This window comes from Capricornis sumatraensis, chromosome 7, assembly GCF_032405125.1.
Source record: "Capricornis sumatraensis isolate serow.1 chromosome 7, serow.2, whole genome shotgun sequence".
Taxonomy (NCBI): Eukaryota; Metazoa; Chordata; class Mammalia; order Artiodactyla; family Bovidae; genus Capricornis; species Capricornis sumatraensis.
In genome coordinates, this window is record NC_091075.1 from 70,067,834 (window position 1) to 70,092,197 (window position 24,364).

The 24,364-nt window shown below is 39.3% G+C and overlaps 1 protein-coding gene across 1 annotated transcript in view; it reads right to left on the reverse strand.

Annotated features, from left to right (window-relative positions):
• Positions 1 to 24,364, reverse strand: part of FRYL (FRY like transcription coactivator) — a 215,933-nt gene that overhangs the window by 11,939 nt on the left and 179,630 nt on the right. Inside the window, exons 47-56 of the mRNA XM_068974804.1 lie at positions 23,722 to 23,892; positions 21,491 to 21,631; positions 19,921 to 20,118; positions 17,302 to 17,463; positions 17,112 to 17,186; positions 16,617 to 16,793; positions 13,005 to 13,208; positions 10,231 to 10,398; positions 3,959 to 4,209; positions 1,071 to 1,278 (exon numbers count right to left, since the gene is read on the reverse strand). Coding sequence (XP_068830905.1) covers positions 1,071 to 1,278; positions 3,959 to 4,209; positions 10,231 to 10,398; positions 13,005 to 13,208; positions 16,617 to 16,793; positions 17,112 to 17,186; positions 17,302 to 17,463; positions 19,921 to 20,118; positions 21,491 to 21,631; positions 23,722 to 23,892 — 1,755 coding nt within the window. The remainder of the gene's footprint in view (positions 1 to 1,070; positions 1,279 to 3,958; positions 4,210 to 10,230; positions 10,399 to 13,004; positions 13,209 to 16,616; positions 16,794 to 17,111; positions 17,187 to 17,301; positions 17,464 to 19,920; positions 20,119 to 21,490; positions 21,632 to 23,721; positions 23,893 to 24,364) is intronic.

Genomic DNA, 24,364 nt, shown 5'->3' on the forward strand with positions numbered 1-24,364 from the left:
CAAGGAGATAAACTATCTACTTGGAGAGTTTACTCTCCTGCTGACCTGAACTGAAGTCATCAAAATGCACCAAGGGCAATATCTTCTCAAAACTCAAGAATATTCTTTCACATAAAACCATCAGGGCCTAAACCATAGTGAACACGGAATGAATCAGATGCTATACCAACAATGTAATTACTATACAAATACTTGGATGTGTACCTACATGAATATGTGTAGCACCATTAGGTGTCATTATGGTTAACTTAAAACAAAGTATAAGCCACAGTCTCACGCATGGAGAAATTTGTATCTCTGGAAAGAAAAGAATATAAATAGAAAACCAAGTAGCAATGCAAAACTACATTAAGTAAATAAGTGCTCCAGTTAATAAGCACTGAAGAACTTTCAGGAGAGAAAGACGGAAGGCTGGGAAAACTTCAGTGAGATTATGTACCGAGCTGGGTCTTCTAAGATGGGCAAAATTTGCTTAGGTGGGGTGGAAAGGTGGCAGGTAGTTGGGAAAATAATGACTTAAATGTCAGCCTTGGTTTCCCTAGCTACAGAATGCTAAAAATACATTACATAGGTCTGTTGTAAGAATTACTTACTGTAAAACATTTAGCCTAGTGCCTTACATGTTAGCTCATATTACTTTCAGGGATGGAAGCAGCTTTGGTTAAAAATTTTAAGGTCCCCACACAGTAACGAAAGTGCCAATGAATTGAACACTTCATGACGGATTGTCTTATGATAGTGACTGAAAGCTCCTTAAAGGCAGGAACCCTCCTTTATATTGCTTTGGTGTCCCTGAAGGTGTCTAGCATATTCCAGAATTTGATCAAATGTTATTTGGAAGTTTTACTCTAATTACCTTAGGGGAAGTGTCTGTACTAGTCACTGTATAATGTCATAGCAGTGCTACAATGTCAAAATGTAAATTTAAATTATCACTATCGAAGGAAAATAAAAAAACTTTAAAGGAAACTAGTGAGAATATTAAAATTTGAGATACTGATTTTAGATAAAACCCCATAACTTTATCAGATAACCGTAACACGAATTCAGAAGTCTCCAACCTTACTGACCTGAAACAGCCTAGAAAACACGTGAAAAGTAAACACTGCACAGGACCCGTCGGTGTCAGACAGCATCTGATTGACGTGGCAGCGCCAGGCTTCCTCCTCGTCATCATATGCTACTGGCTGGAAAGCGGCTATGATGGCAGAGAGAAACGGTGATGGCAGAGGTGATGTCTGCACTTCTGGAAAACCATCTTGTTCTTCTTCGTCTTGACTGTTAACACATACATAGTCATCATCATATTATCTTAAAAGAATACACTCAATTATTTAAAATACTTTAAGTCATCTAACATTATTTCTTACATATGTACACATACTGATTCAGAAAATGGGCGACCACCTAAATTTTGTGAGCAGGCATGAATAAGCAGATTCTCATCCTGTTCTTTCTAGCATCTTGTTCTTTCCTAGCATCTTTGGATTTAGAAATCTAATTTCACACAACCACCTTAAAACAACTTAATCCTACAATGGGGCTTCCCAGGTGGCTCAATGGGTAAAGAATCCACCTGAAATGCAGGAGATGCAGAAGACGTGGGTTCAATCCCTGGGTCAGGAAGATCCCCTGGAGGAGGGTGTAGCAACCCAGTCCAATATTCTTGCTTGAAGACTCCCATGGACAGGGGAGCCTGGCGGGCTGCATTCCATGGGGTTGCAAAGAGTCAGACATGTCTGAAGTGATTGAGCAATACTATAATATGCCAGGGCTATGGAATAATTTCAGTAACTTCTATGACTAATACAGACTAGAATGACTTCATTTTAAATGGTCAATTTCAGAGGCTTTTTATTAGAACAGGCCCAAATTGGCAATCATGATTTTTTTTTTTGTCATGTACTTTTGTGTCAAGGGCTATATATTAGGTGCCTTACATGGGCTGTTTTCATTCAATCTTCACAGAAACTCTATGATAGTTAAGTACCATTATTATCCTGATTTTTACCAGTGAAGGACAAAAGGTTCAGTGAGGTTAAGTGATGCGCCTAGGATGCTGGGTAGGAAATGACAGAGCCAGAATTTGAGGCCAGTTCTATGGGACCAAACCCAGTATTATAAAGCCATGAGGCATGCTATGTGCCTAGCAGTGTGGCAGTAACAGATCTGACTCAAAGAAATAGAAGATCTGGCCCTTTTTTTTTTTTTTGAGGAATCTATAATCCCCACAGTCAGATAATATATACACACAAATATAAGACAATGAAAAAAAAAGGGAGGGATATATGGTATTTGGGTTGAGCATCCCATAAAGAAACGTGTGACCCTGGGTCTTGAAGAAGTGTTTGGAGTCAGACTCCATAAAGAAATGTGTTACTCAAGGTCTTAAAATTGTATATTTCACATTACAGGCCTCCACAAGACCATTCAGAAATTACGGAGCAATTCATATAGAAGAGAGGGATCTGAAAAGATTGCGGAGAAAAGGTCAAAAGGACGCAGACATTCGAAGTGAAAACTTAAATTCTACCTCAGAAAGTTTAATTTTTAAGATGTCACTATGGTGATTGATTTTAGGAAAATGTATCCTGTAACCTTGAGCAGATACAGCTCTGTATTTACTAAGGATGTTCTACTTATTGTTTCATCTTTAGTACTTGGCCAAAGCCAGCTCTCCTGTCTGCAGCCTCGTAGAAAGCCAGATATCTGAGCATCATTCCTGCATCATTCCTGACTTCTCTGAATTTGTGTGTGATCAATGAGTGCGTGCATACATCACAGCCAAGTCAGTGACCTGAACAACATGTGTCACCAGGATCCCTTGTTAATATCTGAGTGTACACTTTCAAATACAGGTGAGCATTCTAGATGTACTGAGAATGAAACACCTCCTTAGGTGCTGTGTATGTTAAAACACTGTAATCACTTGAAATATAAATAAAAAAGCTTTTATTGTAGGAGTAAAACTCTGATATACTTGATCATTAAATATTAAATTTTATATGAGCTTCAAACTGTTGAATAGGGAAACAGATACACTGATAGATAATGCATCAAAATTAGATGCCTTTATAAAGAACATTATTTTGAGCCACAAATATTTATAAAATTAAAAAATATAAAAACAAAACATTAGATAATAGATTATATCATAATTCTCATCACTGAAGGACTATTTTATGTTTAAGTGACATAAGCCACCAGAATTTCCTTTAAGAACTTTATGTAATAATTGATCATTCAATTCTGTCTGGTAAAGTATCCGCCTGTAATGTGGGAGACCTGGGTTTGATCCCTGGGTTGGGAAGATTCCCTGGAAAAGGGAAAGGCTACCCACTTCAGTATTCTGGCCTGGAGAATTCCATGGACTTTATAATCCATATGGTCACAAAGAGTCAGACATGACTGAGCAACTTTCACAATTCCGTCAGCCCGTGAGTAGAAAAAAGTCCTGTGTGAGATTTCTTCATACTTCGTGGTAATTTTGAATGTATGATGCATAAACATTTAAAAAGAGCACTGTAACATTTGACAGTACTAAGAAATGATACTTCTGCCCATTATATAAGTCAAACTTTATAACTATTAGTAATAAGACTAATTTTTGGAATATATTTCAGATTTGTTTTAGTATCACAGAAGTTCCTTCCATAATTTTGATACCTGGCTCCACCCATGGCCCAATATGGATTTCAGCACTCGGCCACTAGGCATTCTGCCCAAATAGGTATTTGGTGTACTTCTAAGTGTAGACTCACTGTGCTCTGGGAATGGCCTATTTGTTTCTCTTTAAGAGAACGGCAGTAACAGAGAGTAAAACCATGGCAGGAACTCATTTCACGTTTAAAATGTACACAGAAATGAAAGTCAGTTTACTGGAACAGAGGGTCGTGTTCGGGAGGGGACAGGGTAGGGGCATCACCTCGTCGCCGTGTCTGTGACACTGTGCTCTCACCTAGACAGCCCCGAGAAGTCTGCTTCCTCCTCCTCGCATCGCTCGTCTAGTTCCTTCAGAGCTAAGGTGACGTCTTCTTCACAGACCGACCCGGGGTAGCTCTCAGCACTTGGAGGCTCCGGCAGGTCCGTCTCCTCTAGATCCAGAATCCCTTGACACACGAGAGAGTCCTGCTGTTCTTGAATAATATATGACCCATCATCTTCAAAGGCGGTAAGAACCTGTTCCTCCTTTAATACTGAACTTGTATCCTGAAAAACAATCGTTTTTTGCTTTTTTTTTTACAAACTTTTAAAACATTAAAAAGCAAATTTTACCAACACAGAATAAATGACTGTTGCCACCAATCTACATTTATTTTATTAGGCAGTCTTCATTTACACAGTTTGATTTTGGGAGCTTTTGGACTCTGATCACATAAAATTGTTCTTTTTTTTTTTTTTTTAATAGTTTCCAGTTTAAAACCCTTTGAAATTAAAGTGTATCACTGACTGCCACACAGAAACATCAAAGAGATCTTTTTTCAATAGGACTCAGCTGTTTACTTAGAAATATATCCTTTGGGGAAATATCTTCTCTCCCGCATATTCTAATTCTCCATAGGTAGAGCTTTATATTACTACTATAAATTCTCTCTTATGGAAATGTCATTTCTTTCATTATGCTAGAACTTATTCTCCAGTGAATTCTAGATATAAGAAGGGGAGGTAATTCAAAATGCTTAACCCACTGGTTCTGCAGGGCTACCTGTGAATCACGAACAGGTCTTGACCAGTCAGGACGCTGTTGAACTGAAACGACGAGGGCAGCCTGACTGGTATAACTGAGCTGAATACCTGGGATGTATGATTTGCTTTCAGGTAATAAGATTATAATAATTTATTTAGATTTGAGTACTGAGACATCTTCACCACTGAGTTAAGAGTTCAGAAAATGCTGGAAAATTTTAGACTGTTGTACTCTTGAGAATTAAATGAACTATAAACTCACTTATCAATGAGGGAAATGATAACGGAAAGCATGTTGTGGCATTTTTTCCCCTATCCATTGTAACGTTACTGAAATAATGTTGATACATGTGCCTGGCATGGAGTAAAAGTTCAATAGGTGTTGGCTGAATAAACGAGCTACCACTACTGAAAAATAAAAATACTTCCAGGGTGTAGATCATGATGTATCAGCACCAGTTTTAATTCACATGGACACTGGTTCTATCAGTTTGAAAATAAGCACTAACGGTCTTTCAGTTTCTTTCAGGACTTAGACCTAAGGTTACTATTGAGTCAAACAGCAGTTGCTCACCTCTTTGTCACAGATGAAAATAGAATTTTCCCTTCCAAATTATGAAAAGTAAGTGAAATCCAGCGCCCCTGATCTTAGACCAGCCTGGGCCTTAGTTTTGTTGTTTAGTCGCCCAGTCGTGTCCGACTCTTTTTCGACCCCATAGACGGTGGCCCTCTAGGCCCCTCTGTCCATGGGATTCCTCAGGCTACTAGAGTGGGTTGCCGTTTCCTCCTCCAGGGGATCTTCCCGACCCAGGGATTGAACCCATCTCTTCGCATCTCCTGTATTACAGGTGGATTCTTTACCATTGAGCCACTGGGGAAGGCCGGGTCTTAATTTACTCACCTGTAAATTCATGTATAACATGAAGGATTCTGGGCTGAGTGCTCTGGGATAAATTAATAACTAACTACAATTAGTGTGCAAACTAATATGGGCCTAATTATGCAAACCACAATAATATACAGTAGAGTATGGTAAGTGTAAGGTATGACAAAGATGGGGTAGCAATAGTGCAATGAATGTTTCTGTCCCCTCAGAATTCATATGCAGAAACCCTAAGCCCCAATCCCCTCAAAACTCATATGCAGAAACCCTAAGCTCCAATCCCCTCAAAATTCATATGCAGAAACCCTAAGCCCCAGTGGGCTGGTATCAGAAGTGGGGACCTTGGGAGGTGATTAGGTCATGAGGGTAGAACTCTCATGAATGAGATCAGGCCCTTAAAAGAAGAGGATAAAGAGCTATTTTGTTCTTTCCCACCATGTCAGAACAAAGCAAGAAGAGCTCCCAGGAAGAGAGCCTGCACCAGACAGCAGCTGGCTGGCACCTTGATCTTGGAGTTTCTGGCCTCCAGAACTGTGGGAAATGCATTTCTATTGTTGATAAGCCCCTCCCACCCCAGGTGATGGTATTTTTCTTACAGCAGCCAAAGCTAAGACAGATGGGAAAAGGACCTGCACGAAGTGTACTAAGGAAACACCTGGTCTGGAATAGTTATGCAGAGAAAGTACAAACTCTGAGTCTTCACAGGATGGTACTTTATAAATAATATGGTCTAATCATTCCTTATTTGCTGCAATAGTTTATATTCAATACACTCTAAGGTTTCCATCTGAATTTTTTTCTTAAAGATTTGGCCATTAAACAACTAAGAATTAGTTACTTGGAAAGATACTGTGAGTAACAGTGCCAGAGACACTGCTACACCTAGAATTTTTATTGGTATTAATTTTTCCTTGGGCATCAGTTTGAACATATCGTACTGAAATGATGCACCACCAAATTTCTTGGTTTAATGCCATTACTTTTCATTAGTGCATACCTGTGTTTTATTGTTATTTGTTCTTGAATAATAATTTGAAAATACATGTTTCATCTAAAATTATAATGTATGCTGAAATTCTCTAGTAACTCCTAGGTTTCATGAAGAGAGAACTTTTTGGCTAATGGAATGAATTCCACTATTATATGTAAATACTGAGAATCAAATTTTCTTGAACATTTCCTTATTGCACAGTGACTCCTTCTCTGTCTCTCTGCCTCACACACACAAACACACACTTTCAAAGTTTCATTTTGTATAAGGAATAATTTCTGGCATGCATGAATTGGTATCTAAACTACTATAAATACTAGAAGAAATCCCTCTGTGGAGGTTCTTCTGATAAACACAAGGATATAATCCCTTCTAGAAGGAATTAGCCAAGTAAGAATATTGGAGTGGGTTGCCATTCCCTTCTCCAGGGATCCTCCCAACCTGGGGATCGAACCTGGGTCTCCCGTATTACAGGCAGGCAACCTGAGCTCTAAGTTTTCTGTCTTGAGGTAGAATGCTTTAGCTTATTATGGCGTCCTAATATTACACAATTCAAGGGCAGAAATTCAAATAAACATTTCTAGGATTTTTTTCTTTAGTTCATAAAATATTTCATCCAGTGAAGTTAATTGCTTTCCTCATCTTAAGAAATTGCTTTATAGCGATATGTATAGTATCTGTAACTCATATATAACTTTATATAATAGGGTTATGGGTTTATTAGTGCTTTTATACTTTCTTTAAAGGGGCAATTTTGGGTTACGTGACACTATTTGTCACACCAGGAAAAACAAACTAGGCCAACATATCCAACAGACACAAACCTGAATCATTCTCTTGTGGACAACTGTTCTTCTGGTGAATTTTTATGTCAACAGAATTATTTTTAAATGAAATAGTATGTTTCAAAAAATATCCCCATTCTCCTCTGTCAGTGTTACAAAGTTTATAGTGATAAGGGAACACACTATTGTAAAAGGAAAAAACATAGTAAATTTAAAAAGTGTTTTTCCTTCATTTAAAAAAAAGTGTCCTTGGGAACTTGGTAGTGCGTTGGAAGTAGGCCCATTAGATACTGTTGGATAAATGAATGACTCATCTGAAATAACACAATTTCCAGTATGTATGGGAATACATATGAATTTCCAATTCATTTCCAATCAATATGAATGACTTCCAGGAGGTAGCTTACTTACTTACTATGAATACAGCTATTTTAGTAACCAAAACTAAAAGATTTTCCTGTTTGTTAACTATTTGTATAGTTAAAACACAGGACCATTAACCATATTGCTTTTGTTAAAAAGCTATTTTCCATTGTTTCTAATGAGAATGTCTGCTGACTTATAACATGCTATGAGCTATCCTGGACACAACAGCTCAGATGATCAATGAGTAGCTAATGCTCACGTGACAGCCTTCGCATACTGAAAGGAATACAGTTTACTTCAGGTGCAGTTCTGAAGTCTGCTCCCTTCATAAACACCTTCCTGTCCACGCACTCTGTCACTTAAGGCCCCTTATCTCCTCCTAATATGCTTCTGGTGTCTCTCTTCATCTCTGCCTTCTCCAACCCTCCCTCCACACCTCTGTAAGAGACTTTACTAAAACACCGGTCAAACTGTAACCTTGCCCGATGACAGACTGCAAGCTCCATGGAGGAGGAACAGGTACGAGAACACACTTTCACTTTTCCACAAAAAAACCGAGACTGAAAAAAACAAACACGATCAGATTATGCCCTTGGGGCTTAAAATCCTCTAGTTGTTGCCCGCTGTGTGGCCTCTAAGATCTCCCTTGTGAGCACCTGGCCCCCGCCAGCTCTTCTCTCCCAATGCCACTCTCTCAGGTCCCCTGCACTCCAGCCCCACAGGCTGACATTTTAGCTCTTCAGATACCTGGGGGCCTTTTCCACTCCTGTTTCCTGGGCCCCGACCTCCCTTCCTCCACACTTACAATGACTGGCTCCTTCTCATCACTTGTTTCCACCAGATGCTACCCTATCTAAGTGTCTCCCTCACCAAGTCCATATTCTCATTAGATTTTCTTAATATGGGTAGAAAAGGGATCACTTTCTGATATATCATTGATATTTTATGTTTTTACCTGTTTACTATGTCTCTCCTGCTCAAATGAAGCTCCATAAACCAGAAGCCTTTGTCTGTTCCACACAGCACTGTGTGCCCAGGGCTAGGACAGAGCCTGGCACATGGCAGGGCTCAGTAAACAAATATGCTTAAATGATTGAGTGCTTGGGTGCCCTGGGTATTCCCACCCAGGTATCTGGGACAGGGCTTGGCACATAATTGGCATCTTGGGAAAGAATGAAGATTCATGACTTCCTATCGTTTCAAATAAAGCCCGCCCTTAGTGGAACCCAGCGTGTCTTAGATCCATCCATCTTTCCTCCTGCCGCTGTTGCTCCTCCCCTTCTCTAGAGTGATTCCTGCTGCTGCCTGCACATTCCATGTTATTTCACATGGCTGAGTCTTTCTATGCCATGTCCCTCTGCCTGTAGTGTCTCAAATGTCACAAAGCCTGTTCTTCGCCACGTAACCCCTAATGCACAGCTGACTGGTTCTCACTCTGAGTTTTCACAAAGCCTTGAGCATGTCTGTTTCTGAGTTTCTCATACTGACCTGCAGTGCTTTTTTTTTTTTTTAAAACCTTCTGTCTCCCTTAATAGCCAGTGGACACTCTGAAGACAAGGTCATGCTTTACTCATCTTTTCAGCACCTAATGGAATGCCCAGCATCTAGTAAATCTCAATGAATATTTGTTGAGTTATCTAAGCTTCAGCCATAGTCATATGAACATTTAAAAAAGCTACCCCCCAAAAGCCTTCATTTCAAAATACATCTGCTTACTGTAAAGACGTACGATACACTGTTGGCGTAATAAGAACATGAGATTTCTCCTTATTCAGACAATAAGATCTAATAATTAGACTGGTCTTGCTCTGATAACTATATTAATTTGGTTAACACTGAAAAAAAGTGTAGTATTTTCCTGATACCAGGGCACAACAGCACATATGACAGAGCTATACCAATTACAGTTTTTTAAAGAGATATCTACAGTAGTCTTAAAAAGGCAACTAAGAAAACGAATACTCACTTATTTTTGGTCATTAGCTTGGAATCTGGCTTACTTCTCACAGGCCTTTCCAAAAAACATAACACTGGTAGTTCCACAGTCTTTCTAAAAGGTTTCATTTAACCAATCGCTAACACAGCTGGCCTGAGGTTTTCATCCCAATTACAGCACCAATCACAAAAAAAAAAAAACAAACCAAACCCAAATACAAAGCAAAAAGAGAAGAAGAAAACAAAAGCGGTCCTTCAGCACCCGAGAAGATGCTCCCATCCCCGGAGAAGCGCCGGTATATTAACCTAATCACATTCTGCAGCAGGAGATGCTCATTAAAAACACTTAGGGTTATTTTTAACCTGTAGGTCATTTCCTTAATCCATCACTTTTTTTTCCTTCAGTGATCAGATCTGACTATTGCACTTGGACTAAATCACTTAACCAACAGGTTAGAAATACTGCAAACAAATCAAATAATTAGCATATCAGATGAAAACTCCTTTGAAAGAAAAGCAAGGGGTATCACAGATTGCTAAAAAGAGCCCAGATTGGCCATGCACCAGCCCCCGTGACTCCCCACCTCAGGCAGCTGGCTGTTAGCCTTATCTAGAGAAGCTTCCAAACTGGGGGTCTCATCTCTGATTTGCAGAACTTCTTCTGTGGAGAGGCTGCCAGTGGAATCTTGAGACTGAAGAAGTAAATCAGAATGGTCCTGCAGGGTTTCGTCTGCAGCAGAATCGTTATTTAACTGAAGGAGAGACAGTAAAATAAGGAAACTTATTTAGGAGTTGGCGATGGTCACTAAGGCTACAAGAAACCTGTGTCATAAGATATTCTGAGGCCATAGTTATAAAGAGCTTCTTTGACTTCCTAAGACCACCTTTCCCCCTTATTTCAGTCTGTATCAGAACTGGTGCGATTAATGCAGGCAGCTAGTTCATCAGTAGAAATGAAGTCTCCATTAACACGGATTAAATTTTGCTGAATAGAAACCACCAAAATGGAAGAGCTCTATGTGACTATGTTAATCTTCATCTAAAATTCTTATTTTTATGGTAACGTCTTACGTTTTCAGCTGGCCTAAGGATTCGCGAATGCAAGGGTTTTTTTTGCCTCCCTTGGCTTTGGCACCAAGCCCTCAATGGATTCTCAAGAAGCAGTGTTAACTGGAGGCAGGTGCTTAAGAATGAACTGGCCATTAACTTACTGAGGCACAAATCAATACCACAGAACTTCAATAAGTCAAAAAGAGTTAGGACAATGAAGCTGAAATGGCAGGCCAGCATTAGTGGGTTTATGTTCTTTGAAAACTAGCAGTAATCAATTAGAACAAAGAAAACACTACAATTTTTCTTCTTTTAAGCAGGGCTATACATTTTTCATGGATCAATATTTAACATAAGAAAAATCAAGCTCATGATTTCTAGTAGATAAAAGCAGAAGCTAATTTTTTCCCCCTATGAGGAGGAAGTAGCTTCAAATTCTTTTTCAATTTCACTACCACTATAACAGGGCTTCCCAGGTGCTGCTAGTAAGGAACATGCCTGCCAGTGCAGGAGACATAAGAGATGCAGGTTCTATCCCTGGGTCAGAAAGATCCCCTGGAGAAGGGCATGGCAACCCAGTCCAGTATTCTTGCCTGGAGAATCCCATGGACAGAGGAGCCAGGCGGGCGACAGTCCATATGATCGCGAAGAGTCGGACATGACTGAAGTGACTTAGCGTGCATGCATACCGCTAGGACTAGGGTCGGCCTTATGAAGAGACAGTTCTGCCCCAAGGCTCTCATGGAAGCTACACTTTGTTCAGCACTTACTATACTGACTTCCCCATGAAATCCCCCTGAGGCAGGTGCTGCCAGGAGTCCTGTTTTAAAGGATAGGTAAAGATAGGTAATGACCACAGTTACACAGTGGTTTGGTGGCATGATGCTAGTCTCTGAGCCTCTGGTCTGACCCCCATTCAGTGAGTCACTGCTGCCAGCAACTCACCGTTCCTTTAAATGCACACAGTCCTGAGGAGGAGCAAGCCTTAGGTGGCATCCAGACTGCCCTGCTCAAATGCACTTACAGGCTGTGTGTCCTGGGACAAGTCACTTAGTCTACAGAGCTGCAATCACTGTGCTTACCTCGCATAGTTGAGGGGAGAGGTAGTGACTAATCCATGTAAAACACCGTGACCAGGGCCTGGTGTATCTCCAAAGCTCAGCAAGTGGTAACTACTGCTACTGTGTTAGCAACAGCTTATCACTTAATATGTGACAGGGAGTTAGGGAAAGACATATTGGCATGATGGTGAGATGCCAAAACAGGACAGGTGACAAGAAGCCTGCCACAAACCGACAACTATACGCGTTGTCTAAAGCCCAGCTCAGCCTGGCCATTCAACAGCACTACCAGCACTTTACCAGCAGACTGAGTGTGTGCAAATGGGCCAAATTCAACAGGGGCGTGAAAAAAGGCCCTCATATAAGAGCACTGTAACTGTGGCTGCACCTGGTCTTCACCAGCTGATTCCTCATCACATGGGCCACGGTGGCTAATCCACACCCTTGCTCTCTCCTTGTTCTGCCATCTTCAAGTTCCAGCCTACTGCCACTGCAAGTTCAGCATTCCCCTCACTCAATATTTGGAACAGACAGACCATGCTTATAGCCTTCATTTTCTTGTCTCTCTCTCTCTCTGTGAATCTCTGCCACTCACCCTTGGAATGTAAGTCAGAACCTCCATATAACTGACTTGATCTTGCAAAGGGAGCAAAGTTGTGCTCTCTCTTTCCACACTGACAAGGAAAGAAAAGCAGGTGGAGAATTAAGCAGTGCTGGTGTTTGCACTGATACCAAAATGTATCATTCAGGGTGAAGGCCTCGAAAAGTGCCCAGCATAGCTCACTGTGACTAGGAGAGAAGCAACAGAAAATATGTCTCATCAGCTCAGAGGTGCTGTCTGTGCTCAATCGTGTCTGACTCTGTGACCCCATAGTCTACAGCCCACCAGGCTCCTCTGTCCATGGAATGTTCCAGGCCAGAATACTGGAGTGGGTTGCCACTGCCCCCTCCAGGAGATCTTCCCGACCTGGGGGTCAAACCCGAGTCTCTTGCATCTCCTGCATTGGCAGGTGGATTCTTTTACCACTGTGCCACTTGGAAAGCCCAAGGGGTGCACAGATCAAATGTTTAGTTCCATCATGAATAATGGAACACTCCATTGCTGCTACAGCGTTGTGTTTTCATTTCAGCATGTGCATTTTACCCACAGTGAAATGAAAATCAGAATATCGAGCAATGGTAATTACTAAGTGGGAAGTGAAGACAAAGAGGAGGCCAGCTGTCACTGTACAAAAAGCTAAGTGTACCATCTGCGTGCGTGAGAGTATCTGGCTTGCCGTGAGCGCCGCTTCCTCTTCCGAGGACTCGTCTGTGTCCTCCTGGTTTGTCAGGTTCAGGCTGGGGGTGCTGCTGGAGCACTGGTACTCCTGGAGGGACGGCGTGTCCCCTTTGTCAATGCTGTCCAGTGAGCGCCTGCGGACTCCCCAGTTGAAGTTGTCCATACTCTCACCCTGGAAAAGCAAGGCGTCATTTCTAAGACTCAAACACAAGCTTATAAATATAGGGAAGGTTATACACTAGGAGAACATATACCCAGATGAAAAATACTCAGTGTATCGTCATAAGCAGAGATTCAATCAGCCCTTCAATTTTTTGAAACTTTTAAAACATCACTCAAGATTAAAATATTTAAAGAGATCAAAGTATGTGGTCGATGACCTGTTTTAACTGAATAGGATTCTCTTGACTTTCTATCTAGTGGGGACCAACTAAATCAACTACCTAGGCCATTTCTACTCTAATACACAAACACAAATGAGACCACAAAGAAGACAAATACATTCACAGATGACAACAAATAAATAATCCAGAACGCCAGGCTGCAACTTACCTGCAGCTCCTGGATAGCAAAAAGGAAAACACACAGAATTAGAAAGAACGAAGACACACGTGTAAATATACACTACACTCGTGGGGAAAAAATGCTTGGTGATTTCTCAAACCCAAAGACTGATTCAAGCTCTGGATGAAGCTTTGTGCAGGAAGTCAACACGTGATTCACATTATTTTTTTATGCAGAATATATCGTGGAAAAAGAGACAGACACTTAAAACAACATTTCTATGATACACTCTGGCAACACAAACTTCAGGAAATCTTTAAAATTTACATAGAGTTAATACTGGATACAATGCAAAACCGACTTAAAATACCCACATTCAGTTGACAACATACAGGTTCAACAATTATTTTAGACTGTAGCATGGTTCTAGCTAAATCCAGTGGTAATTTTTTGCTAAAGAGGAGTTTAAAATCAAGATCATAGTTATCAAAACATAACCTAGGTCAACTTCAAAAGGTCAATAGTAAATAAGCAAGTTTCTGCTTTGCCCCACTTATGGATTTATCTAAGTTACGTTTCTGTTATTCCAAGCTGATCCTCCTTTGATAAGGATATAATTCTTATACTCTTTCTTAAGCTCTAATGACAAATTACAGTGAGTTGGCTAACAAAATCTGACTTATGTGTCTTCCTTTATCAAGAGGGATTGTCAAGGATAGAGGTTTTCAGATCTTTTTTTTCTTAAATAAAGCAGACGAATACTCATTTCAAATGAAACATACAATGGAAATCAACTATGCAAAAGTGATAACAAAACCAGGGCTGTGGCAACAGCCCTCAAAATGCATTTAGTGAATGAATGAATACACGCTGTGGGCTTTCAAGGCTGGGGAAGATTTTAGAAGTTTCATCAGCAGTTAAGTTTATTTTGTAGCAAAGTATTTACTGTTACCATGTTCAAAGCAAGACTAGGTTTTTAGAAAATCTCATCATTTGATTTGGCCTAATTATGAGACCTAAGTTAATATCACCTCAAATTACTGTGACTTAAAAGACAAAAGCATTTTAAATTCATTCTAGGGTTCTATTCAAAAGCCATATTTATTACTAGGAACATTTCAGAGTACTAGATAAACTTGAAAGCAATTATAATGATCTTTAAAAAAAAAAAAAAAGGTCAACAAAAAGAAAGAACCTGACCATTACAAAAATGTCAACAGCCTACCTTTAGAGCTTCTAAATTCTGAACTGAAAAAAGCAAATAACTGCAAAAGACTTTAGAACTGGCTTATGCCTGTGAGGTAGGGCAGCAGGTCCCTTGAACCAATCACACTTCCTTGCTTAACTGTGTAGGTTTTTCCTAGTTCCTATAACTTTCGATGTTTTTTAAACTGTGGGAGTGACAGCAGTTTTGGAGGGTGATGACCTGCTCTTTTTGGAAAAAAAAAAAATTGAATAGAAAATATTAGTGTACATAGAGTAAGGGTGCATATTCTTTAAACTTTTAAAAGTGTGTCTACTGAGATGTGATATGTGATGTATTAGCAATGGCTATAGTTTTTTAAAAAAGGCTAAAATCCACTGCCCTATGACACTGAATAATATGTGTTCCTGGGCTCCGAGAACCTGTCCAGCTGCGTCTGGGAATACGTACGTGGTGAACAGTGGCCACCCCTGAGCCAGTGTGAGGGCATCTGCTGGACCCTGAGGCACCGTGGTCATATCCTCACATCCTCGGGGTGGCGGGGGAGAGGGGGGCAGTGGTAGTAGCTGAAGCATACAGGAAGACCTCCATACACTGGTTTCCTATCAAAAGTAATGGTGTAACGTGGTGGAAGCTGTACAGTTCACTCCTCCACCTCACCTATTTGAGTCAAAGGAAACATCCCTTCAAAGAGGACTGATGGATGCGCATGAGTTATACGAGTGACTTGAACATCCTTGGACAGAGGTGTAGCATGACATGGTGTGGATACTTGACAGTAAGGCATTTGGAGCTCTTGAAGACAGACATTTATAACAATTTTAGGAGGAACATTTCTGTGATCTGTTTGATGTACACGTTTCAGATTTAGGAGTTTGTGGCTTACGGGACTAATGTCAGCTATGGGAATAGGTCCCGAACAGCCTGACACAACCAGGGCGATGGGCAAGCCTATTGCTCATTGATTTTTTTTAGAGATTGGCAAATGTCTCAGTTTGGGCCAAATGAGGTGTGACAAGAAGTGTGCTGAAAACCTTAGGAGAGTTAACTTCTTCACTTTCCTGAGAGCCTTTATGGAAGTGACCCTCACTTTCTCTGAACACTGCCACGTATGGACATAACCAAGATCACATGAGGTGAAGCCGACTTGCAGAGAAAGGCAGAGCTTAGAGAATGCAAAGAAACAGCCAGGAACTCCACTGAGCTTTGCCTAATAAGCTCTGACTCTGGGCTAGCCCAGTTCTGTAAGCAAGTAAATTCACCTTTTGAGTTGGACTTTCCACTTAGGAAGCATCTAAACTGACACAGCTATCAATTTTCTCTAAACTGAATCAGTTTTAAGGAGCAAGTCCTTGGTATTGAACGAAATGAGGCATTTGAGAGAGCTGGCTCCACCCTGAAGAAGAAAGTGGTGGGTAATGTCCTGGGTAGAATCTCAGTCACAGGAAAGTGTTTGAGAGCGCCAAAGCCACCTTAATCATCAATCTGGTTTCAGGGCCACCCTCTTCAAAGTTGTCTGATAGATTTAAATGAAACTTTTACTCTTCTGCTGCACATTAATTTGTGTGGCTTATGCAAACACTTAAGTCTAAGCACGCCCTCAATTAAAAAATGCTTTTGAAAAAAATCCATTTTTACTCTATATTTTGAAAGATAAAGATGGAAAAAATTAGATGTTCCTTTTATTTCAGACTTATTCTGCTATTGACTAACTGTACTAATCATCTTTAGTTCCCAACTTTGATTTGTACCTTTCGACGTTACACTGCCCCAAAAAAGGAAAGATTATCCTTATTTAATCCTGTGGTTAAATCCTTCATTCTCATGTAGCTGTAGCTATTCTATAAATATTATGAAAGCCCATATCCTTACCTCTGCATCTTCCAACTCAACATCTAAAAAGTCAAAATCCTTAAATACGCCAAACTGTTGTTCGCTGCTATTATCTTCCACAGCTACTTCTTCCTCTTGAATTATGTCGTCTGTTGCAGAAATGAGGCTAGTTTGTTGGTCACCAACTTCCAAATCCTCGTTAGAAGAAAATACAACCTGACGCCCAGCCAAAAACAAAACAGAACAGGCCGTCCATTAGCTCTGTCACTCTGAATATGACATCAGTGCCCTAGGAGCCACTGCAGGCCTCTTCTGTCAGTGAGCTCCGAGTTTTAATTTGGGCAAATGTCTAACTCTGTGAATACTGAATTAGCACAGTGGCCAAGTGTCACAAAGGCAAGTGACAATTTTTTCATTCTTAGTCAACACCGTTAAGAAGAGACAAACAAGGAGACACAATAATTTCTGTTTCTTCATGGACTAACACTTCTAAGATTTTTCAAAACCCTTACACAGGTTTTCATGATTACTCACCGATGGATTCTTTGGAAGGCCAGACTCTGGACCACAGAGAGAAAGCACATTCATTAGCTTTTCTCTTGTTCTTCGCTAAAGAGGAAGAAAAAAATGCAAACGTTAAGATTACTGATGAAAATAAGGCAAATTCTCAAGTGCTCACACATACCATAAAATTGATTCATCTGTTCTATGAACTTTTATGTACCTGTGATAACTGTGGCCTCTTCCAACTAACAGGCACCAAGGCATTAGAGTTAGAACCGGAAGAAGTGGAGGAAGTGCTTCTCGTCACCGCGATCACTTTGGGCTTCCCATTCCTACCAGCTGCACTGTGCTGATCACCATATTTATTTCCAATAATTGGTGTCTACAAAGAAATAAATTGCCAGTGTTTCACTCACACAGTTCAACATAAGTGGGTTAATAGTGTATCTGTGATGACATTTTTTTACAAACAATCAAAAAAAACAGCATAAGGAGAAAGATTACTTAGCAAAGGCAGATTCTACAAAAATCAAAAGTAACGATGATACTTTTTTTTTTAATAGTAAGATTTCACTTTATCGGAAACAAGACTCTGAGGAGACTGTTGGAGAACTTATTCCTACTTTAAAAATAGATCTGTTGTCTTTAAAAACCACCGTCTACGTCTTTCCCCCCATGATTATAAAATATGTCCTCTTTGAAATCTCAGAGATACAAAAATGATTTTACAAAATCACCTGTCATCTCACCACTCAGATTTAATGTTGGATAACAGTTTGGTCAGACTTCCCTAGTAGCTCAGACGGTATAGAGTCTGCCTGCAGTGCAGGAGACCTGGGTTTGATCCCTGAGTTGGGAAGATCCCCTGGAGAAGGAAATGGCAACCCACTCCAGTATTCTTGCCTGGGAAATCCCATGGACAGAGGAGCCTTGCAGGCTACAGTCCATGGGGGCACAGAGTTGGACACGACTGAGCAACTAACACACAGTATTTTGTGGGTTTTTTATGTAACTGTTAAGTATGTGTCTAAAAGTGCTTTTGCAAATATTCAAGGTAAGTAACAACTGCAAAGTGAAAGCTATCATATCATGTCTTATTGCAAATCTAATATATGACATTTCCAAAATCTATTTCAGTAAAATTCCATGACGAATCCAAAACGGTGCTTACCTGGCTTTATGAAGTGTCTCAAATTTGCACTTGAATATAATTTTAAGCTCATCTGCATGTCATCCAAGTCCCTTTATGATCTGGTTCCTGCTTATGTTCCCAACTTCAACTTCTACCACTCGCTTCTGAACTTTGCACTCGATCAAAGCTGAGTTTGTTTCTCAAGATATGGCGCCTTTATGGACCTTTGTGTTGACACATATCCCCTCCTCTGCATGGAACACGCACCAAGCACACCCTGAGGCACTTTGAATGCTGCCTCCACACTTCCAAGGAGGCCCACGCTGATGCCACCACCATGTCTGGGTAATTACTCTTGGACGCTTACTCAATGATGTTGATTTGTTTCTTTGCCCGTCTCCAATTGCTATATGGGAGTCCCTAGACTGAGCAAGACTCATTGCTGTTCCTCTAGTATATCTTTAGTGCCTACACATAGCAGGTACTTAGGAATTTTTGATGAAATAAATTGAAATTAAGTATCTGATATATATCAAATGTTCTGAGGATTCATATTATTCTTCAAACAAAATAATTGTTACATTATCAATTTCTGACCCAGAAGAATAGCAAAGCTAGTTTCTCTATAATATTCCCATGCTGTGTACTCCATGTTAGGAATTCTCAGGTGATATTAACTAAAACACTAGCAACAAAAATACTTTATATCTTAAAAAAACATAAATCAATAAGCTTCAGATAAATTCAACACCAAGTGCTGTGCTGTGCTTAGTCGCTCAGTCATGTCTGACTCTTTGCCCACAGACTGTAGCCCTCCAGGCTCCTCTGTCCGTGGGGATTCTCCAGCCAAGAATACTGGAATGGGTAGCCACCGTCCCCTTCTCCAGGGGAACTTCTGACCCAAGGATCGAACCCAGGTCTCCTGCACTGCAGGCAGATTCTTTACCATCTTGAGCCACCAGGGAAGCCCTCAAATACCAAGACTAAACTGCAAATTTAAAAAAAAATCTGTATTATCCTTTTCAATTAAAATGTGAGTAGATTTTCAACTGCTATCTTTCTTAACTCCCCCTACCCTGCAAAATACTTGATAACTTCCCTCTTAAACAATTCCTGCTGGTCTGTTCCCTGACTGATCTCCCTAAAACACAAATCCTAGTATTTTCTACTCCAGCTAAAAATCCTTGAAAAGCCACTACTACTTCAAGATATAACCATCTGGTCCGGCAATATCCTCATGATCGTGCTGCCCCCCTATGGCTTCAGCTTTCTCTCTCATCACACTGCTCTATGCTCTGTGCTACACGCTCACGGTAGGCCATGCTAAATAGAATTTTCCAGAGCCCCAGGCTTCCTCACACTTACAAGCCTTCACTCACACGTGCTGCTTTTTTCTGGGATTAATCTCCCCTGCCCACACTTCCATGTACGCTCCCATTTAGTCAGATTAAGTTAGATGGACATGCCATGTAGTCCTATCAAACTCTGAACTTACTTGGCAACCAAAGCACTGTGTTTATTTGCCTATCTCCCCAAGAGGCTACAGGCGTGCGGAGAGTACGCCTCTTCCCCCTGCCCACCTCGTTTTCAGGGCACCTGTCACAGCATCTCCCGCTGAGTATGGGCTCAGTCAGTGCTTGATTAATGACAGAATGAACAAATGAACATTTCTAATACAGTGCCTTTACCAATACCTGAGCATCTTACCTCAGATATATCAAAATGAAAATCCAAGGTCTTCCCAGGCAACTCCTTAGAGACATTGTTAAAAATTTTAGTGAAGGATATCTCAGGAGAGCCCATATCTCCTCCGTAGGTCTTGGGGATATCGTTGGGCACGACAAGGCTGGCTGAGCGGGACACCACCAGTTTTAAGATGTTAAGGGCTTCCTTCCAATAAGGACTCTGGTTTCAAAAATTAATAGACATATAAAAATAACAAATACATATGTAACTAAGAACAAAAGCTCAGTTACATTGTAGACAGTAAAAATATTATTTCTATAAAAATTCCTTGTCAATTCTTCATTTTTACTCTGAGGTCCTTAACTGAGGGTCTGAGTTACACAAGGATAGAAAATAAGTTATTATTTCTACTGTTAGATTTATAAGATATTATATGCATAATAATGCTAACAACTCAGGATATTTTGCACTGTTCTCAATAAGTGCTTTATAAATGTTATTCATTAAGAAAGTCTAATACAGTGATCTGGCAGTAGGGGTAAGCCAAAGGGTCGTATGTATGTGAACTTTCTAGATGAATGAAGTACATGGCCCTAAGACTCTAAACTTAAAATGTTTTAAGCCTCAGTGATAAACCATTTTTAATGCGTAAGATTTCTTAGACATAAAAATATTAAAATATTTTTAAAATTTAGGTATTTCTTAATGACTCAAGCCCCAAATAATAAGCATAAGTGCTGCGCTAAAACAATCCTCTCAGTGATTCCTGACCTGTATAGGGTGAGCCTTCCCCCTCATATATGGTGGCAATGTTTCTGAGTTATTTTTCTGCTTTTCATTTTGTATATTTCTACCAGTATAATTTAGGAATGATTTACATGACAGATGTATAGGTGGAGAGGAATCAATGTCTAATTAAGAACTTAGAACATTTCTCTTTTACCACCTACTGAAAAGAATCATGTAAAAAAAAATGACTTTTCTTCTTACTTGTGGTACTAAAATCACACCTGAACTTTTTATTATACATCTTGTTTCATAGTTAACAGTTCTGAACCAGGTAAAATATTACTAAAAAAAGGAAGTGAAAAAATCCTTAGCAGACCTGAGTTTTCCAATTTATTTTAATAACATCTCGATATGAAGCCATCTAAAGCACAAAATATTAGTGATAATAGAAATGTCCAAATGATATTGTGACAATTAAAGCACATCACTATAGAAACAGTTTATCTTTAATAAAATTAAATAGAAGTCATTTTTTTTTTCTTATGGAAAAAATTAGGAGCTCTGGGTACTGTAAAATGTGTAAGCCTCTTCAGGGATGTTCCTGTAAATTGTACTGGTAGTAGTGTTCTAAATGTAAAAGAATGCCTAAATGTACTTGCTTGTTGAATCCTACCATTCAGATTCTGCTTTATGTCATTCACATTGAGAACATTTTCCCATCTCATAAATATTCCTGAAAACATGGTTTATAAACTAACCACTTCCCCTGTTCTTAAGACATTTAAGGTGTTTCCAATTTTTTATGATTATATACTGTTTTTGAGATGATCACTTTCTATACACAAGAATTGTAGCTACTCACCTGTACATATTTGCCAATAATCTTTATGATCTCCAGATTAAACTGCTTTACTGGGGCAGCGGAGAGGTCAATGTGACTCAAAAGACTGTAGATGATCTGTAGTAATGACTGCTGCATACTAGACAGTCCTTTTTCTAGCAGCTAAAAGTAATATTAAAAATAAATTTCAATCAGGTTCAAGAAAATTCCGTTGTATTTACATTACTGATTTTGAAAACCACAATACAGTTAACCTGAGTTTATGGTCAGATTATCAGAAATCCAGAGAATAATGAAGGTAAAAGGTAATGTCTATTATTGTTACTTGTCCTTGCTTCAGAAAGGAGAATTAGGTAGATTGTTTTTTCTTAACCTTAGTGTTTACTTTCATACCCTTAACTAATTTAATTGAACATCATTTATTTAAAAACTGCTCTACCACCATTACCAAAGAATAACTAACTATTCCCAAGCCATTCCCATCAGCTGATGACTACCCATGTAATCTTGGACAAGTTTCTTAACCTCTCTGAGCCCTGATTTTTAAAATAAAAAGTGATACCATTTTCCTATTAGGGTTTGTGGGACAATTAAAATTATATCTGTGTAATTTTAAATACATGTATATAATTTTAGAACTGTTGTTAGTGATAATCTGAGATTCATTAATAATCATAGAACAAGGATAACTTATACTAATAAGAGTAACATTTGGGGCAAAGCATTCTCTTTACAGACTGGAAATATATTGCCCATATGTGTACCCAAAAGGCTCTACTGCGCCAGTGTCAGACCTTAGAACCCCATGGATCAGTCTTCAGGAGAGCTAGTGTTACTCTGTGATGATGTGCTCAGTTGTGGCCGACTCTTTGCAACCGCATGAACTGTAGCCCACCAGGCTCCTCTGTCCACGCAATTCTCCAGGCAAGAATACTGGAGTGGGTTGCCATTTTCTTCTCCAAGTGTTAGTGTTGGGCTTTATGGTGGCACAAAAGTGAAAGCTGGATTAAGGCACTTAAACCCAAAGGAGCTTAGGTAGGTCTTAGGTCTGGCTTTATGTTGGCTCTTGTCCCAAAGGTACAGGTATAAGATAAACCTAGTGATGCACACTCATTCATGTCAGGGAGCTCTCAGGCAGACAGTTCACTCTGTCAGCTCACTTCAAAACCAATACCTTAAAAATTCACACCATCTTGAGCACTTTATGATGGGCACCGTCAGTGACTTGGATAAGTTATACAGTGCTGTAAGCAATACTTAAACGCTTATTGAGTTACAAATAATTTAAGTCTCTTTGTGTGTTAGGTTTAATCTCTAGAGGTCAACTTTCTAAAAAGGAAGATATCACTTTATTGCTGACAGACATTTTTAGTGACTAGGAATTTCTTCCTTTTGAAGGTCTCTGGTATTCTCTACTCAGTAACTTACTTTCCTAGGCATGGAGTTACTTCTTCAACAAATAAATACAGTCGACCCTTGAATAATACAGGCTTGAACTGTGTGGGTCTGTTTATATGCAGATTTTTTTCAGTACCACAGCAGTACATGACTCACAGTTGGTTGAATCACGGATGTAGAGGGCTGACTAAGATATACTCGAAACTGACTGTATGGAGAGTTAGCACCCTTAATTCCAGTGCTGTGCAAGGTCAACTGTGTTAACTTTTTATGCTGTTCTAGGACTAGTTTTAAATTCTATTTACTGGCCCCCCATCATATTTTAGATTAGGAGGTAAACATATCACCAGAATAAATACTTGCCCAGCAGAAATGGCTTTATATGCTATACTATTATTCTAGAAAGAATTTCAAAGCCAAGAGCTAATTTACAGAAACAAAAAATGATAACCATTTCCTAGGATCAAGACCATGGAAAAAAAACCCATTTTCCATTTTTAATAAAGGTGAGGTTTATATTATTTTGAGTTTTGTGTTATTTAAAGACAGTGAATGCAGAAATACATTCAAAAACCCATTTTCCACTTTAAATAAAGTTGAAGTTTACATTATTTTGAGTTTATACCACTTAAAGACAGTGAATGAAGAAGTAAACATTGAAAATGAAAAAAAAACAAACCTCATTTGTACTTGAACAATATTACCTATATGTTTTTTCCTCTTAAAAAAGATGTTACCTCTATTCATTCTTAAATGAAATTTGAAAGTTAGTATTAGTGCTGCTCTAGAAATAAATACTCTTGAAAATTCTGTCACAGAGCAGTTGAAAGATCCTTTTATGGGGGTAAATTTACCTCTGCAAGATAAGTCACAAGACTAAACGTAGTATCTGAGAAGGAGTCGTGCAGGTATCTGCACACTACGTTGATCCAGTTCGAACAATCTCTGGAGTACGTGTGTGTACTGTACAGGCTCATCATGTGAGCCAGGTTGACAAGTGTTGGGCATTTTTCTTCTGCACAAACCTAAAAAAATGACAAAAAAATTTCATTTACTTAACGACATTAAACATAATTTTATTCAATGTATTCATTTAATGAAATAATTTAGATATATATGTTGAAGCATTAATGCATTTTATCTCAATACAGAAGTTAAACAGAAAAGGAGAAAGCACAAGGCATCCTTGAGGGAATGATTTAGATAATATGGAAAGATGGTTAATATGTCAAGCACTTCCATGGGTGTTAAGTACACAGCTTTCTTTTCAGTCCAATATTCTAGAAAAATGTATTTGGTAAAAACCTAAACATTTTTGTAAATCCTACATATCATTTTGTAAAAAGAGTTTTATCTTATAAAATCCATATAAGTTTCAAAGTACAAGAAACTAAATAGGCAGACTCAACCAGGAAATCCTCAGGGAGGTTCAGAGTTGCTGTGCCAAAGAAGAAGTGCTTTAATCTCAAGGTGTTTAGGGTATCTCACCAAAGCAGT